Consider the following 20,278-nt stretch of genomic DNA (forward strand, 5'->3'; position numbering starts at 1 on the left):
AGGTGAGTCAGTTTTATGAATAGTGTATACACATCAATATCATGTACATACCAAATTAAAGCGTTAAAGTACAAATCAATATGATGTTAATTACCAGAAATAATAATTATTTGTATCGATTTTATTTGATCAGTGTAAAACGAAGTACTTGCAAATAAATGAGGATTCTAAAACATGGTATGATAGCCAATAATATGATTATCCATCAAAGACCGAATATCTTAGAGGTTATCAACTATAGGTCGTTGTATGGTTGCCGACAATGAACGTATATCTTACCGCATACAAAGCAAGTATCAAATGACCCCGACATCACAAAATAAAAACTTATTCAGATGAAAACATAAAAAGATAAATAAAAAACAAACAACAAAAACAAAGATGATATATAAAAACGGACAGCCAATGAGTAACAGGCACATGACTTAGGACACGAACATACAGAAAGTGGCAGGCTAAATATTTTAGTGACGCCCAACTCTCTCCTTCTCTGGGATAGTGAAAAAATGGGAAATATCTTTACATCTATCTTGAATCAGCGAACCCGGATATCAAACTTAAACTCTTAGTTGCTCATGAATCATGCTGAACGTCGAGAACAATTCAAAATGGACAGTCCTTTTTCAAATGATAAAATCAAATGATAAAACACATCAAAAGAATTGAAATAAACTCATCATAGATACCATTACTAAATTTTATACATACGCCAGACGGGCGTTTCGTGTACAAAAGACTCAACAGTGACGCTCGAATCCAAAAAAGATAAAAAGGCCAAATAAAGAACGAAGATGAAGAGCATTGAGGACCAAAATTCCTAAAAGTTTTGCAAAATCCAGTTAAGGTAACCTATTTCTGAGAACAACTGTCATATGCATGACTTGGTGTTATTATTTTCTCTCGCTCATAACAATCATTAAAATATATTTACAGCATACACACTGAAATGTGGATTACAACGATTTTATAACGTATGGAGTGATTGCTGGTCCAGTTATCATAGCAGAAGTGCCTGTTTTGGTCGACTACTAATGTTTTTCATATTTTACATCATGAATTTTTGTTTTTGTGTCAAATCTATTGGAAATTTATTTGAATTTGTGTAAACTCTATTGTGTATTTCGTTGTTAATAAAATCAGAAGTAGGTGGTTTAGGCATAACAAAATAATCAGCATGACTAAATTTCATCAATGGAAAAATACAAATAAATATCATTTGTTTTTTTATACACTATTTACGCGTAATTTTAAATCATTTGAAAATTTTGGTGATCAATATGTTGCAAAAATATACATTAGAAAGGTAATGCAAAAAATGTATCTTTTATTTAAAACAGATTACGACGCTGGGTACTCTCCTAAAACAGTGGTTGTGAAGACGGCTTCATATGGTGATGATTCCCTATACTGATTACTAAGGTAATTATAGGAGACATACTTTAACTCTCCTTTTAATATTTGCACCGTATTGGTCTTCTTTTCTTACTCTTTCCTCTTTGTTTATACACTTTGAAAACAAGTTCACTTCTATAGCACTTTAGTTTGAAACCGGAGCCGTTTTTTACGTTTAAATTGTAAGGTTATGTAGTTACCAAGTAACAAGTATACTTCATTAGGACATTAGAGTAGTTTGCTACGGAATCGACAAAATATGAAAGAATAATAAGAATTCAAAGAAAACCAAAATTATCACTTATATTGGAGAATAAAGCTTTTGTGTTCTTTTTGTTTCTTTAAAACTTTCAAGAGATATTAAAAATAATTCACAGTTATTAGAATCAACAACGTGTATGTGAAATTGCTTGATTCAGGATATTATTAAGTGTTATTACCTACTGTGGGTTTGACAATCGAAAAACAAAGGGCTCATGGTTTCAAATAATCATTAACATAAGCAATTTTTGTGTGTATATATAGTGTAATCTCAACTCCAATATATGTAATTGCAACATATGGTGGTTGTAACACTTGCAGGTAAATAAAAATATTCAAGAACGTTCAAATTTAATTGTTCAAATCAAACATTAACATTGCAACCGATATACAAAAACTATGCTACAAATCACAGTAGTAACATGTCAGTGAACTAATTCTTTTCTTATCTTTTTTTGTAGGAAAAGCAGTATCCTGTATATATAGTGAACAATAAAAGAATATAATTCATGAATACGTTTTTGTGATATATATAATATTTAGACCGACATACAAAACAAGTTTTGTTATTGTGTATACTTACCCTTCCGGAGCATATGAGATCATCCCCAGGTTTTGGGAGGATCGCGTTGCTCAGTCTTAAAGTTCTATGTTTTGTTTTGTCTGTCTTTTTCCTTCTCAAAGTATGGTTTTGATGTTGAAAGTTTTTTTTAGAGGCAGTGGTATCTGCATTTATTGAAGATAAGATAAGATAAGATAATCATGTTCAGGAAATTTTTCAAATTAAAATAAAAAGTTAAAAAACAAAAAATCAAAAAATACTGAAATTGAAGTAAAGTTCGAAACGGAGATTCCCTTATCGAATATCAAAAACAAATACTCGAATACAACAAACAAAAGGAAAACAAATGTCATAGTCTTTACTTGGTACAGGAATTTCTTGTGTAAAAAAAGATGGATTAACCCTGAAAGGTAAAGGATACCGAAGATAAGTTTTTTTTCTTCTCTTTTTTCCTATATTGACACACAATGAGACATTATCAGTTACACTTGGCCAGAATAACAATGGTCAGCCAAACAGTTTAGCATGGATTGTTTTAAATAGCATTTTATGTAAACCGATTGAGTTAAAACATAAGTTTGTTTATATATTTATAAACTTTTAACGGATAATTCATGAAATATATAAAAAAAAAACTGTGTCAGTTCCTATCAATGATTACATAGTTGGTGATATCCCGAGGACTAACACTCAACATGCAGTCGCATCGACCCACTGCTAGAAAATTAAAATATTAGTCGAAACAAACAGACAATGCAATGACAATAGTTATCAAAGGCGTATAATTTCATAGTTATCAAAGGTACCAGGATTATAATTTTGTACGCCAGACGCGCGTTTCGTCTACATAAGACTCATCAGTGACGCTCAGATCAAAATAGTTCGAAAGACAAAAAAGTACAAAGTTGAAGAGCATTGAGGACCCTAAATTCCAAAACAAATGTGTCAAATACGACTAATGTAATCTATGCCTGTGATATAAATCATTAGTATTTCGAATAATTCGTACTTTTGCAAACATGAAATTTATAACAGGACCATATCATATATATTCATTTTAACACCGAAGTGCTGACTACTGGGTTTGTGATACCCTTGGGGATGAAACTTCCACCAGCAGTGGCATCGATCTAGTGGTGTAAATAGTACCATGGTTATAATTTAATACACCAGACGCGCCATTTATTTTAATAAGACTCATCAGTGACGCTCAGATCAAAATAGTTAGAAAGATAAAAAAAATATAAAGTTGAAGAGCATCGAGTTCCCAAAATTCTTGTGCCAAATACGGCTAAGGTAATCTATGCCTTGGATACGAAAAACCAACCAAATGAAAAACAACAGTTCACATAACACAACACAGAAAACTAAAGGAGCAACATGAATTCAAAAATAAAAAATTGAAGTGTTCTCAGCAGCTCACACACCAGTCTTTTGTTCAGTTGTCCATGCTTTTATAGATTTCATGGTGATTTGTCTTTGTTTTAAAATGTATTAAGATATTTCACTCCCTTTCAAACTGTTCAGGTTGAATTAACATACCTCTACATGTAGGTACAATAGTTTCGGATATTGAACAAAACGTCAAAAAAGTCGTGGCAATATTATATTTAACTTAATGTGGGATGTACAACATATGGTATTTAATTATGTTTTTACATTTTCGTACCAACTATGATTTTTTTACCAGAGGATTTCGTCTATTCATAATGAAGTTATTGATAAGGTCTCTGTTGTGAAATCGTAGATAATAAGTCTTACCACAACATCCATGCATTTGTCCATAGCAGTATCATTCTCTGAGATATTGATGGAATAATTTTGAACAAGATAATCTCTATACAAATTTAAATTATGTTGTCGAATTCGGAATAGAACATTTGACCAGTTTCCGCAAACGGTCAACTTGTTTTTTTCAATTACTAAAATTGAGAATGGAAATGGGAAATATGTCAAAGAGACAACAACCCAACCAAAGAGCAAACAACAGCCGCAAGCGACCAATAAGGTTTTCAACGCAGCGAGAAAATCCCGCACCTAGTAGTTGTTCTCTGCTGGCCTCTTATCTACCTTTGCTACGAAATTGGCAGAGTTCGTTTACAGCATAGATAATATATAAACTGCAAACTAACTAATGTAGTTGAAATCTGATTTTGATCATTCATTTGATAAGAGTTCAAACGGTGCATTTATTATTTTTTTCAAACTTCGCTTTAATCGTGAAAAGGATTAAACGAAATACTACTTTATAACATTTACTACACTTAATTTTACATAACTTCACTTGTGCAGGACAATGGAATGAAAAATCGTGTACATAACGAATACATATACTACTCATTTTACCATATTCACACATACTTCATATATAAGTGCGTCTTCGATACATTAGTTCTGCTCTAGAATAAAAATCTACTGCACTTATTACACTATCGAAGTTGCAGGCATATTCATATCCTGAAATTGTTGTACCCAATCGATATACAGGTCAACAGAAACATACACAAGAGGTGAGTTTTCCTCGGGAGTTCAGTATTTTTGTGATTTTATTTTTTACAAGGTTAATTCGAATTTAGTCTCCTATTGTCATCATATTTGTTTTAATTTTCACTCAAATGTATAAACATTGTAATAAAAGTAAAATCACAAAAATACTGAACTCCGAGGAATATTCAAAACGCCTCTAACCAAATGGCAAAATCAAATGATAAAAAACATCAAACGAATGGACAACAACTGTCATATTCCTAACTTAGTACAGGCATTTTCAAACGTAGGATATGGTGGATTGAACCTGGTTATATACCGCAAATAATGACAGTTGGCAGGTATGTAAAATTGGGATACAGCAGTCCTCACTTTGTCAAAATCTCAATTAGAACAAAAACAATTATTTAACAAAGAAGCACAGAGAGCATCTATTCAATTTAACAACCACTTTCATTGCTTAGAGTCGCGTGTTTGGCGTCAGAATTTAAATTTCAATATAAAATAATTTTGTCGTTCAAAGTATTTTCAAAATTATAATATCACATGGGATTATGTTGGTATATAGTGTTTTAGAAATAAAAAAGTTTTGTTAGAACTAATTTCAGAAAAAGACCGAGATTTGAAATTATTCAGAAGTTCTTTAGATTTTTTAGAATCAACACATGGTTAATACCACTACGCAGGTAAAATAATTTTGTCGTTGAAAGTATTTTCAAAATTATATAGAACACTTAACATAATGGTAGGATCTTTAAAAGAACAGAGCCACTTCATATGTACCAAAGAAACACAAACACTCACAGGTACTAAATATACCAGCAAAAATGAATAATAAATACAAAAAACACATTGACGGGATGTATAAATACCGAGCCACGTCAACTGAATACAACAAAAAACAGACCAAACAGTAAAAGTAACATTTATAAAAGAACAAAACAAAGAACAATAAAAGAAAAAGTCACAGTATATTATGTAAATTACATCATCATAAATGTAGTAGTTAAAAACTAGATGCGTCCATCATGATCAAAACACATTCCATTCCCATCTATTGAAACAAATAAAGTACCGATAATTTTCTTTTCAAATCTAACGAAAAAAGTTTCTTTAAATTTTACACAACGTATATAAGGTAAACGGACAGAAAGTCACAGGACAAAAAGTCACAGGACATAAAGTCACAAATTTGGTAGGGCAAAAAGTCACAGGACAAAACGTCACAAATAATATGTTGACAATTGTTTGAATATATAAGATAAATATCTTGAAATATTTACTTTTTAATACATTTATACACATTAAAGTTTAGGAAATGTGTCATTAGACTTGAAAAATGAAGATTTATTTAATTTTAATCATGCAAAAGAAAGATTTCTTGGCATAATGAAGCCATTTAAGTGCTGAGCCACTTTGACATTTTGTTTTCTTAACAATTATTTGATTTACCTTGATATTTTTTGGATAATGTAACAAAGTTAGGTATATAATATCAACCGTTTTGCTTTAGATTAATAAACTTATGGTCGGATAGGTGACATACGCAGTTACGTAAGAAAACATTTCAGCCAAATGAAATGACTTTATAGGACAATAAAACACATATTTTATCAACCGTAGAGATATACAGTTTTAGTTTCTGCAAAACTCAACACACTTACAAAAACACTGCAATATATTTTTATTGAATGACAGCCATTTTTACTGGAAAAATAATAAAAAAAACATTATCTCTTTTCAAACTTCTGTGTTCTTTAATTTTTTTTTTTGTATTTACTTAATACAAATGTTGTATTTGAAGTTTGCATCTTATTGTGTCGTTGTTCTCCTCTTATATTTAATGCGTTTCCCTCAGTTTGAGTTTGTTACCCCGATTTTTCTTTCCCCATGGATTTATGAGTTTTCGAACAGCGGTATACTATTGAAATACATGTAGTTTAAAAATTTATAGCCTTTACATGTGCTTAAGCAGAGTTTATTTTTAAGTATCGGCTATTGTTTTATTCTGTTTAAAACATTTTTTTGGTTATCAGATTTATTTTTAACGTTCTAATGGAGAGGAAAAATATTTCGAAACGTTATCAAATAACGGCATATCCATATTTATAAACTGATGTCATGGTTTTACTTTCAATTTAACAAATTCCCAAATTTTACATGTTTTTTTTAACTTTGCTTAACAAGGAAATCAATGGCTGTTTTTCTCATTGTTTTTTTTGGATAATAAACATATACTATGTGTTTGTATATTTTAACTGGATCAATGACCATTACTGGACACTTCATTTATTCAGTTTATCCTAAAACTCCTATTTGTAGAAGGTAAACGCCGCCCAGTCAAGTGAAATAAATGGAGTAATAACTTCGACACCAAATCAATCCGAAAAGCCAAACATGAATCTACATATGTAACAAACAAGCGTATCCATAAAACAGTGTTAAATATGCTGGGTCTGCCAAGTGATCCACAATACCTTTTTCAAAACCATTGTGTTTACATCAAATGTTGTACATACTAATAAAGGAATATAACACGAGTGCCACAGTATTCTTATTTGATACAATTTAGGGGGGTTGAAGTGCATAGTAAGAAATTTCTATCTGCCAATTGATTTAAATTGATTAACATTCACCTAATTAAAATTTTGGTGAATACTTGTGTCATTCTTATTATTCCTAATATCAAAAAGTGTAAAATCACAAAAATACTGAACTCCGAGGAAAATTCGGAAAGTTCCTAATCAAATGGCAAAATAAAATGATAAAACACATCAAACGAATGGAAAAGAATTGTAACATTTCTGACTTGGTACAGGCGTTTTCAAATGTAAAACATGGTGGATTGAACCTGGTTTTATAGCGCTAAACATCCCACTTGTACTACAGACGCATCAAATTCCGTTATTTGTACAACGATGCGTGAACAAAACAGTCATAATCGCTATCTATCAAATTAAAAAAAATAAACATTCAAGTTTCGCGTGTTTGGCGTCAGAAAATTTTAACGTCACAAAGGAAGATATTTTGTTGTTTAATGTATATTCAACACAATTATCATTTCACATGGGGAATGGTGGTGTGCAAGGTCAAAAAATTAAAAGTTATATTAGAATTAATTTCAGAAAAAAGACCGAGATTTACAATTATCCTGAATGTCCTTAGAATTTTAAAGAATCCATATATGGTTAATACCACAAAAAGTCGCATATACAAAACCCATCAACAAAAATGTAAGATTTTACAAACACATAGACGGGATGTATAAGTACCGAGCCACGTCAAATGGATATTACATGAAACAGACCAACCAGTAAAAGGAATATTACTAATTGAACAAAGACAAATAAAAGAACAATATAACACGTAGTTAAAGGGAAACTTCGCAAAAAAATCAAAAATTGATATTATGTTTATTCTGTATAAAAATGCTCAAATTCATAGGTATTAGAGTTTTATTCTGCTAGATAAGAGATCACCATCGATTTTAAATTTAGAGTATCAATTCTTTCCGGTCGGCCATTTTGTCACCTTGTCCGATTTGCAGTCGCGATATGTCTAAGGACCAGAACTACAGTAACCCGATGTAGTCGTAATTGCGTGTCGATATCTCGTCAATCGTACGGTTGTTTTATCCGACTAGTTAACTTGAAACGGAAAATTTTCTTCTTTTTTTTAATAACCATGATCTGTTATTTAAGACTGATAATATAGGAATTAGTGAAAAAGTCAAAATTTCAAATCATAAATAAGTCTTCCGTGAAACTTGAATTGTTTTCGGCAATCTAATTAGTTCATAATTCTTTTATGTAATAAACTTTATTCAAATAAATTAGGATCTTCGCTCCACTGATCACCCGCATGGCTAAATGTATTACTCCCAAAGGTATTGTAGGGGGTGTGAGGTGACACGTCCAGGTATTCAAGCGATTTCCTGTCGAGTTTGCAAATTCATGCATCGTTTCACTTCTTAGTGTATTGATAAGTGTACACGGCCGATAACTTATAACTTTCCATTTTGAACTATTAGGTGTATAATATTCATCTCTATCTTGCGTGTCCGAAAGTGATATAATATATAGTCATTACTAAACATATACGCTTGTTTATGAATAACATTTCTGGTTAAAAGAAAATTATTTATAAAAATACAAATAATACCAAAAAAACAACAGATCTGATGAAATAAAAAAAAAAAATCCAAGAGTAAATTTGGTCAAATGTAATATATACTCGTTGTCAATGGTGAAGGAGAGATTGGAACATACCAGAAATATATTGATTTAAAAAAAGGTACGCACTTGTCGACCATTCGTATATACGCCTGGATTATAAGTTACGGAACTATAGCGCAAATTAAAATATATACATTTATACATAGAACATAAGAACATAATAATATATTTTGCGTAAATTGGGGTAAACGTTTTGTAAAATGAAAAGTCCACGTATGCCAACAGTAAGTAATCATCAAATGTCGATAGATTATTGTATACCAAACGAAGAAGGAGAAGAAGAAGAGATTTAAACACAGGTCGATATATAACTTTATTTGGCTCATCGAAGTTATGGACATTTATAATTCAATTAGATTGTTCTCGAAAAAAGAACGAAATTCGTCTTCGTCACAATTGTTCCAAAATGCATGTAATATATACGCCACTGGAAGTACACTTATACCGAGGGATGTGAATATTTTCCGGGAAAACTATAGAGTATCAAAGTTTCAAATCAATTTCGGGATTTATTTTCTCTCTAGATATTCAATGACAGCAATTTAAAGAAACTGCTTGTCCGCTTTAGTGGTATTCTTGCCAGTTGAAACAGACTTATAATTACATTAAAAAATAGGGAAGGATGACATTAAATTCGTTGTCTTTTTTTATACATCGTTGGTCAAATAGCTAAAGTATTATATATAGTTACGGTGTGAGACGAAGAGTATTTTAAGAAGGACATATTCCCGATTATGTATAAATTTTGTTGATGTTTTTCACACTTGAAAAGCATATCTGTTCGTAATTTGTCGATTCCATTCCAATTAGATCCTTTAATTTCCTGTCAATTTTTTTAAACATTTTTCTTTTTAAATATCTGAAGTCTTCATGTGTTGTCAGATTTAAAATATTTTGATGAGCACATTAATTTCTAAATAGGTAATTAAAGATCACTTTGGATGGACTAAAATATATAATTGCAATTGTTAATGATCTGTTTGAAATATTTAAGGCTGCCGATCCTTATTTGAAATAGTACAATTTTTAGTTCATAAACTCGTGTTTAGAAGGCTATTTTTATTTATAAATTCTTCAATTAAAATAATTCAGTGTTTTATCGTTACTAAAGTAATCAAAAGTCATAATTCATTAAAAAGTGATCTTATGCAAAATATAAAAATATACAACAGCTATCCAGTTATTGTGCGATCTTATTATTCCCGTTAATTAATTTTAATTTTTTTTTACATTCATGTGTCTGAAATTTTGTCGGAGTCCTGTTTACAATTATGTTGTTCACATCTGAATGCCAGTGAACCGTGACGCCTAGATTTCACTGAATGAGGATCAAAGGATTAGAATTACATAATGCTAATCTTTTAATTACCTTGAGTTAACCTACGCATTCAACATTCTTTAGGTGTCACAAATCAATACACATTTTATTTCCACCGTACAAGCAAGTGAAAATGTTTGCTGTAATGAAGCAAAAACGTCAGAATACAAACATGTATTTTTAATACACTATTGATCATGTCAATTTCATATGTTTGTTTAAAGTATTTGTACAAAACAAATCATAAAAATGTTCTATGTATGTATGAATTAATTTTATTATTAAAATTCGTTTTAAAATATCCACACGATCTAATTTTAAAAGTTGCATGGCTATCACTTATTTTTCGTTGGTTAATAGCTACACCAAAAGTCGTCGATGCGCTTTAAATCGCGTAATTAGATTGTTAACGAACAAGACTTAAATGAGATATTTTCACTCCCGGCATGCATCAAAGACTTAAACTACGTCACATAAGTCAGGAAGCTTCAAGAAATAAAATTAATAATTCCCAATTTTCTTCTTTATTAGATTTCATATCAAAATAAAACTTGGTGAATATGTTTTTTATGGTATTATGAACATAATAAGATGAAAAGTGAAAAATCGCGAATTATCCCTTTAAGATGAAAAACAACGTCAAACAGTTCCTTTAAGACTCAAATTAGTTTCTCGTCATTAAAATTAAATTTACTCATAATACATTAGGATTTATTTTGTTGTTTGGTCACTAGTCAAATTGTTGTACGTATGGTGCTGGTCTAGCAGAAAATCAGTGATATATTATATCATCCTCTGTTAACGTTCATAACGTTTATTGACAACTGAACCATGATTATTGCCATATCTTGTATGAACATCACTAGATATTTCTTGTTAGATTATAAAATGCAGTACTTATTAATCAATATAAGGAAGTTGCGTCTACAGTATAAACCTCGAAGAAGAAACATAAGGTGCTTATTTTGGTTAATACGAAGTGCTGGATTGCACCGGTATTTTGTCTGTATATAAAAAACCAACATATGACACCTAATGATATCCCCCATGCATGTATTTGGAATTCTAATCCTGTGATTAGAACAGGTATAAACAACATAAAGTTCAAGAATGTTATATAATGAAATAGAACTTTGAATCAATCTAAATTATTGAAACAATGAAGAAAAACTAGTAATATGGGGGTAAAAAACAGCTTTGTCAATTAAAAATCAATTTTAAGAGTTCTAAAAAGTCTATAAAAAACATGACACAACATAGAAAACTAAAGAATAAGCAACACAAACCCAACAAAAAACTCTTTTAGGTCATTTTTGTAGCAATAAAAAAAAAAAAAAAACTATGTCAATTGGACATACTTTGATACTATATCTTCCCTTGAATTTTTACCAGATAACATTCATCGCTTTGGACATTTCGTATACCGTTAGGTTATCGGAATTCCAATGGGGACTAACTGTGCACCAGTTATTGCGAACCAGTTTGTGTGTTGCTATAAGAGTTATCTTTTATGACAAAAATCAGGAAAGACCCATCGAAACAACATATGTTACACAAGTTTAATAATACTTAGATATTTGGATGATATTTTGGATCTCAAGAATGACTACTTCAGTATGTATACTAAAGAAATTTATCTTGTTGAACTTAATTTAAATAAAGCTAATACTAACAACGACCACTGCCCTTTCTTCGATCTTGATATCTATATCATTAACGGAAAACTTAATACTAAAACTTATGATAAAGAGATGATTTTTCATTTTCTATCGTTAATTATCCATTTTTAGATGGTGACGTTCCCTTGTCACCATCTAATGGTGTTAATATTTCTCAACTTGTACGATTCGCTCATGTATGTAACAATGTTTTAGATTTTAACGAGAGAAATTTGTGTATTACTGAAAAATTATTACACCAGGGTTTTCAATATCACAAACTAGTCAAAACATTTTCTGAATTTTATCATCGGTATAAGGACATCATTCGTAAATATAGCTCAACATGCAGTCTTCTTATACGTTCAGATATTTCACAACCATTTTTTTTATGGAAATATTCTTTATAAAGCGCTTAAATGTCAGTATTCACCTCAGAATCTAACAAAACCTTTAAATAGACTTATTAAGAAGGGATATATTTACGATACTGTTGTCAGGTCATTAAAGATTGCATATTTTGGCGTTAATATTGATTCACCTATAGGGTATAAGCATCGGAACTAAACACATTTATTTAAAAGCCAGTTGTTGGCATGACACGGGTTATGTTTTTCTCATATATGTTATGATAGTATGATACCAAACCCCTAACGGGAAGGATTGTGCCTGATGTTCATATCATGAAGTCTGGAACTGGCATGTCAGTTAACTGCTAGCAGTCTGTTGGTATTTATGTTTTATTGTTATTTTGTTTATCTTCTTTAGGAGCCAGTTGAAGGACGCCTCCGGGTGCGGGAATTTCTCGCTGCATTGAAGACCTGTTGGTGATCTTCTGCTGTTGTCTTTTCTATGGTCTGGTTATTGTCTCTTTGACACATTCCCCATTTCCATTCTCAATTTTATACAGTTAAGTCTGCTTTATATCTTGGCTTAAATCTAGAAATTGACAAACAGATAATGATCTTTCAGTATTTCCTATATATTTGTCCAGTGAACAAGGAGCATATATATAATGCCCTGTTCTTAGAGCACCAATATATATGATGTAATTTAAAACTCAAACAAACGATATTATTTTGTTTTCTGTCATCAAAAGAAAGAAAGATAAATTGATAAATTTTGATTTCTCTAAACGACCTCACAGCTTCAGCCAGCCCAGAAATACTGGCTATGCCTTTACTTGTTACGTCTAGCTCTAAACTTGAATAATCTGCAACTGAAACCATTAATTTTGTTTCCACTCAAGTTATACTCCAATCCATAATATTTTAAAATTGAAATAATTGTGCGGATATTACTAAGTTGACGATCTGAAAGTATCATATTAAAGTAGGTTGGTCTGCTAAAAAAGAACATACTCCTGTGTAGAGTTGTCTCAATTACAATCAGGCTACATCTACTTATTTTAATATTCTTTTTCAGAATATATATGTAACACTCCTAAACGTAGCCCATTCCCCCAAACGTGTCTATTTTACCCAAACGTGTCCGTAATATTTAATATTGCACCAACGTGTCCGATTTCAAAACCCCAAAACGTGTCCGATATTTGTTATTCGCTAAAACGTGTCCCTTATTAAAGCAAGAAAGTCTCACGTCTTTTAGCGCTAATACGTGTATCTCATCAATGAAATCGATACCATTTACGGCAATTCTATTATGGGGAACAAAGGTGATGAAGTTGTCATTTATAAGCATTAGTTAATTCAATGCCAGTTGTTAATGATGATCATAACTGCAAATTTAATCTGTAATAATTTATAAATGAACTTTTGACTGAAATTGCTTATTGTCCAGTTGCAAGTATTTCATACTCATTTAAAGCGATCATACAAATAATTCTGAGTTGAATTAATCGTTAACTATGTAAATTATTCTGTACTTATAAACAATGATGATGATTTTTATACTAACTCGAATATAGAACGACGGGCTTTCAGAAGCATTGTTTTCAATTTTGTTAACAGTTTTGATATTTTTAAAGCTGTTCAAATCATAAATTAAGTATCCGTTTTTTTTAATAATTTTTAGGTTTTCATCATCACTTTAGACACACGATCAAGAGACATAACGTCCAGTGCCAAATATTTTATACATTATTTGAACATCATTTTAACAATAAATACTTAAGGTAGGGTCTATTATCAAAACGGGCATTTAGGATTGGGTCTTAATTTTAACGGTCATTAAGGATTAACACTACGTGGGGTTTAATCTAAAAAAAAAATAAGAGCCAGAAAAGACCGATTTTTTAATGACTTCTACATATATGGTCGTTTATTGCACCCGTAATGCAAACATACAAAAAAAATCAGGAACTTCATAAAATCATAACTAAAGGCATCACACCGAAGATGTGTTAAACAATTACAGTAATTTTTTTTTAACGAATCCAAAAAAGTGCCATGCTATTAACTATTAAATAAAGGCAACAGTAGTATACCGCTGTTCAAAACTCATAAATCCATGGACAAAAAACCAAATCGGGATAACAAACTAAAACCGAGGGAAACGCATTAAATATAAGAGGAGAACAACGACATAACACTAAAATGTAACATATATAGACAAAATCCCACGAGAAAAACAAATATAACATATATATATAACATCAAAACCAAATACATGAATTTGGGATAGACAAGTACCGTGACACGTCTTATCGCAATGTGAATTTACACTCAAAAATAAGAGAAAACAAACGACACAACGTTATAATGTAATACACACAGAAACGAACTATAATATAACAATGACCATATTCCTGACTTGGTACAGGGCATTTTTAAAGGAAAAAATGGTGGGTTGAACCTGGTTTTGTGGCATGCCAAACCTCGCACTTTTATGGCCATGTGAAATATAACATCAAAATGACAACACAGGACTACAATATAAATAAATTGGAGAACACAATAGACAAAGAATCACACGAACAACAGCCAACAAAAGGCAACAAGTTCAAAATTTTAATACGCCAGAAGTGTATTTTGTCCACACAAGACCTATGTGTGACGCACAGATACAAAAGTTTGAAAGCCGAAACGAGTACAAAGTTGAACAGCATCGAGGACCAAAAGATCAAAAAGGTTGTGCCAAAAACGGCAAGGGTTTTCCGTTAAGTTACCAGAAAATCCCTATAATTTAGAGTAATTTATACTTTTGCAAACAGTAAATTTAATAAAATGAATATTCAAAAGATGTACATGATAAAGCTGAAGTATTAACTAATTACAGGAAACAACTGAAATACATTTACATAACCAGACATTTGAAACACAAAAGTAGACACATCCGAATACGTATAAACCTCTACGCCAAGTGACGTCCTATTTGAAACTGAAAAATGACGAAAAAATGACGTCATTAGAATTAGTAAAACAGAGCATCAAAAAATGAAAAATGACGAAAAAATGACGTCATTAGAATTAGGATTAATTTAAGATTATATATTTGAACTAAATACTGATATTGCATTTAATAACAAAGCACATTTTAATTCTTATTAATATAAAACTGAGGTAGCAATTAACTATATTATAAAACTATGTCAGGTTTGTTATGAATCTAACTTCAAACGTAAAATATCGTACTGATTACTTTGAACGAAATCAAATCTGATAAATGAAGGCGGTGATTAATTTTCTTTACCATAACACAGAAATATAATAGAAAAGACATCAACACATTTGACAAAATCCGATGAGAATTACAAATATAACATTAAACATTTAAACTAAATACATGAATATGGGATGTATAAGTACCGTACCACGTCTTATAGTAATGCGAGTTCACACTCGGCAAAACAGTCACAATCGGGAATAAGTCACGTTTGGTAATTAAAAGATTAGACGACATTATGACAAAACACAATCTACCATGTGGTAAAAATGTCCTTAGCTAGTTTGGTCAACGAAACATCGTATGGATCCACCAAATCGTGATGGTGTCCATAAAATTTACGGAGTGTCAATTTTAATCTGTCCTCCTCATAACTTTGTTGGAGCAGTTTCTGCGTAAGGAGCACACTCCTGTATATGAAGTCCGTATAGTGTGAACAAGCACGTGAATAACGTATCAATTGTGATATGTAAACACCATACGAAGGGGCAGAGGGTATGTTACTGCTGAGAAATGGGAAATTGATAATTGGGAAGTTGAAATCGTCCCGTTTATCATAGATTTTCGTGTGAAGTCGTCCATCTACGTCAATATTGAGGAAAAGATCAAGGTATGAAGCAGTCCTTCTAGTATCAGTGGTATCCTTAATTTCAAGTTCACTTGGATATATGAGATGTAAGTATTGGCTGAAATATGGGTTATTCAATGATAGAACATCATCAATATATCGGAAAGTAAAATTAAAGAATTTCGCAAGGTGCTTTTTCTTTTTGTCTTTTAGAAGGTTCTGAATGAATTCTGCTTCATACGAGTACAAAAACAAATCAGCCAGCAGGGGTGCACAATTAGTACCCATTGGAATACCGACTGTCTGTTGAAATATAAATCCTCCAAACTCAACAAATATATTGTCGATCAAAAAGTCCAGCATTTTGATAATATCATCTTCTGTATATTTTCTGGGAGATTCAGTGTGATTTTTCACAAAATATGAATTATTGTAACCCAAAACAAGAAATTTGTATCTACGATTTCCATTTTTATAGAAAAAGCTCTGTTTTATGAGATGGTGTAGTCGATCTTTCAACTGAGCATGGGGAATAGTAGTATATAGCGTAGAAAAATCAAAAGTTTTTATGTTGCTGCAAAATTGCAAAGATTGTGATTGAAGGTTAAGCAGTAGATCTTTCGAATTTTTGAGAATCCACATCTGGTTAACACCACTGGTAGAATATATCTCCTCACAATATTTTTGAAGCCCATCTTTAACTGTCGAAAGAATAGTAGTCAGTACTTTAGAAAGATGTTTGGTTGAACATTTTGAAGACCCAGCTATGTATCGTTCTTTATATGGAGTTTTGTGTAATTTGGGTATCCAGTATAATGAAGGCAAGTTTTCTTCGTTTTCTTTGATGTTGATACCAAAAGAAAGAAGGACAGATTTATGATTTTGTAAAATTTCGTCCTTGGTAAATGATGTTAAAGAATATGTAGGATTACCAGTAGTTTTATCAATTCCAAGCTCTGTAGTGAGACATTGCAAATAATGTTTTTTACATATGAAGACAATATTATTGGAGGCTTTATCTGCTGGAACAACGACATATTAACATTGCTTATAGAACACGATACTAGCAAGTAAAACATTCTTTTGTATACGACGACGGCGGAAAAGAAATTTTATGCCGGAAAGCTACGAGACTAACGCAATGTTGAAAAGAATACTGGATTTAAGTTGTGGTCCTGTATTTGCTTTCTTGAAAGAGTTCAATTCTGCAGTTATAATGCTAAATATTATACAATACAATATACTATATTCCCTAAAAGATCGCTGTTATTTTAAATTGGAATATCTTAAATTATCACTGTCGATTAACGAGGGGCGAAAGATACCAGAGGGACGTGCATCTCATATTTCAAAACCAAACTCACAACAACATGGCTAAACTGTTTTAAAATATTCATATATTCAACGGGATAGAGTGGTAGAATCTGTTTTCCCTAATTTTTTAAAGGAAAATGTGGAATGCAATATTTCCAATGGACATGCCACAAGGTATCATGACACAACTTATCTCAAACAAATTATCCAAATGGGTGTATACAGACTAAGAAAATATATCATGTCAAGCATTATAATGAAGTGGGAAACAAATCATGTTTCTTTTCATTACATTAAAGTATTAACAATAGATTACATATAAAAATTATGTAAAAACAGACAACAAACTGTTTAACCGTAATTTGACATGCAACATGGTAACATATTGTGTTTGCAATTACTATATAAAGTGCCAACTTAGAGTCAACATCACTTATCATCCTTCAACATGAGCCGCCTGATATGCTTACTTCTCCTTGTGGTTGCTGTGACAGGTAGTATTTTAAATATTTTCTGCCTATTTCTTCTTATGATAATACTTTCAAAATAAGTATAAACTGATAAAAAGATAGTTGTTACTTAAACGTTGAAATTATATCTTCTTTTCTACAGATGTATGTTATTCAAATGTACTTTATTAACAAAATGAAAAAAAAAAAACAAATTTATAAAGATTTATTTTAACAAATTGTGACTTGGATGGAGAGTTGTCTAATTGGCATTCATACCACTTCTTCTTACATCTATTATGTTTCAAATGAATATTTTTATATATATATCTCGTTAACAGTATGAATTCAAAAAGTGAAAAATTGAGCATTAACTAAAAATTTCACCTCTAACGTCAAGCTGAAACGTCAAATACCTTCTATTTGGATTGCTAACATTAAATTTGTTTTCTCTAACATACTACAAAATATTGAAGTGTAGGAGATAAATTGTTTGTTCTTGATAAATTCAACTTACCTTTATTAACAGCTCACAGGTATAAAGGTGGTTCTAGGACAGTAAGACTGTATGGTGACAATTATGTAGTCAGTTACGTAGATTACTGCAACAAATTTCACGGATTTAAAATCAGCAACAACAGATTTTCGTATGCCGGTCAAGGTGAGCAAATTTTTTAAAAAGGGTATATATCTCCCTCATGCGAAGTTTAGATTCCTTGACGGGATTTTAGTTATTCTTTTTTTCCTTTATAAAGCTCTTCATGTTTTTAATATTATATATATATACTTTAACCTTAATGTAATGTCCACCAAGATTGTTCACCTATACAAACCCGTAATGCATAACGTACATCTTAATTCAACTGTGAAATCAATATACTTATAGTATATATCATGTATTAGAATAGTTGCTATGTGTCTTTTCATCTTGGATTTTCATAGCACACATACATACATAAGCCTACATGTTGTCTATATATGCATGATTCACACTGCTGATAGTTAGTAACAAAGTCATCAAATAATTTGTAGCATACCTTCTAAAATGTGGAGCTCAAAGATTTTACAATTTATGGAGTAATTGCTGGAATAGATACCATAGCAAAAGTGTTTGTTTTGGGCGACTCAGGAAGATAAATCTATTTGCAGTTTACTCCGGAGGTAATTAATTTATTCAATGTTTCATTATTGAAACTTTAAAGACATAGCTATATAAATTTACAATATCTTCAATCAGTTGACTTTAGTTGTATAAACATCTTTAGTCGAACACAAGGTTCAAAATTTTAATTGCCGAACAATCCATGTTGCTTTAAATACGGAACGGGAAATTTAAAAAAATAAGTTATGATAGACGAGAAACTAAACAACATCTCAAATCTTTATCAAATAACATAATTACAAACCTTATCTTGATTACCATCCAATTTTTGGAAATTTACCTGACATCCCATTTTAGGGGAGATAATTCTCTTAGTAAAAAATATATACTGGACTGATATAGACAATTTTTACTTGTAGCAAGAAAACAAATTCGGTGAAACCATTTTTAAAATTTTATTTTCTAAAAACATATTATGAAACCTATCTTCCCACAATTTATTTCAAAATTTTATCTCATAGATTTTTTTAAAAATAAAATGTGTTTTTGCATGAACAATCTAACCGAATTTAGACAATTTTCAACGACTCAAAGCTTGGAAAATAGCACGGTGAGCCATTCGTTTTATTACTTTTTTGAAAAAAAAGCATAGTATAATCTTCAATTTGGCAAAGTATAAAAAAAATCCATTTCAAGAAATTTATACCTATGATCCCTTAAGAAAGATATGTCGCGTTGGTCTGTTTTACTAATACGAAAAGCACTTATGCCTTACGCTTTCACATGTAAGACTTGCAAAAACATACACAAGTAGAAAATAAGAAGACATTTTTTTACATACAATACTTGTATAGATTGTTTTTGATTTGATAATAGGTTACGACTCTGACGACTCTGACGACTCTGACGATTATACTGTAGGATCTGGTTCCGTAATTAGTTATTTGGATTACTGTAACAGATACCATGGATTCAAAATTAAAAATAGTAGATTCTCATACGGAGGAAAAGGTGAGAAAATTAGAAAAGCAAAATATCGACAAATTACTAGAGGATATCGTTATAATTCAAATAGAACTGTCGTTCAAAAAATATTGTTCATTCATTCGTATCCAGTTTGCATCAAAAACAGATTAAAATTTGATAGGTAAGAGAATTAAGTGATCTAGCTTTTGCACAATTTAAATATTTTTTATATATATTGTAGCTTAATAAACATGTAAAAGGTCCACCAATAGCGTTCACCCCCAAAAAAACTAGGAAATACCCGTAATGCATTACGTACAACCTAACTCAACTTGGAAATTA

At 30.9% G+C, this 20,278-nt stretch overlaps 1 protein-coding gene across 1 annotated transcript in view; it reads left to right on the forward strand.

The window, feature by feature from the left end:
• LOC139514309 (uncharacterized) overlaps positions 1-20,278 on the forward strand; it is a 50,461-nt gene that overhangs the window by 24,478 nt on the left and 5,705 nt on the right. The window contains exon 4 of the mRNA XM_071303386.1: positions 19,847-19,981. Coding sequence (XP_071159487.1) covers positions 19,847-19,981 — 135 coding nt within the window. The remainder of the gene's footprint in view (positions 1-19,846; positions 19,982-20,278) is intronic.

The sequence above is a fragment of the Mytilus edulis genome, chromosome 3 (genome assembly GCF_963676685.1).
Source record: "Mytilus edulis chromosome 3, xbMytEdul2.2, whole genome shotgun sequence".
Lineage (NCBI taxonomy): Eukaryota > Metazoa > Mollusca > Bivalvia > Mytilida > Mytilidae > Mytilus > Mytilus edulis.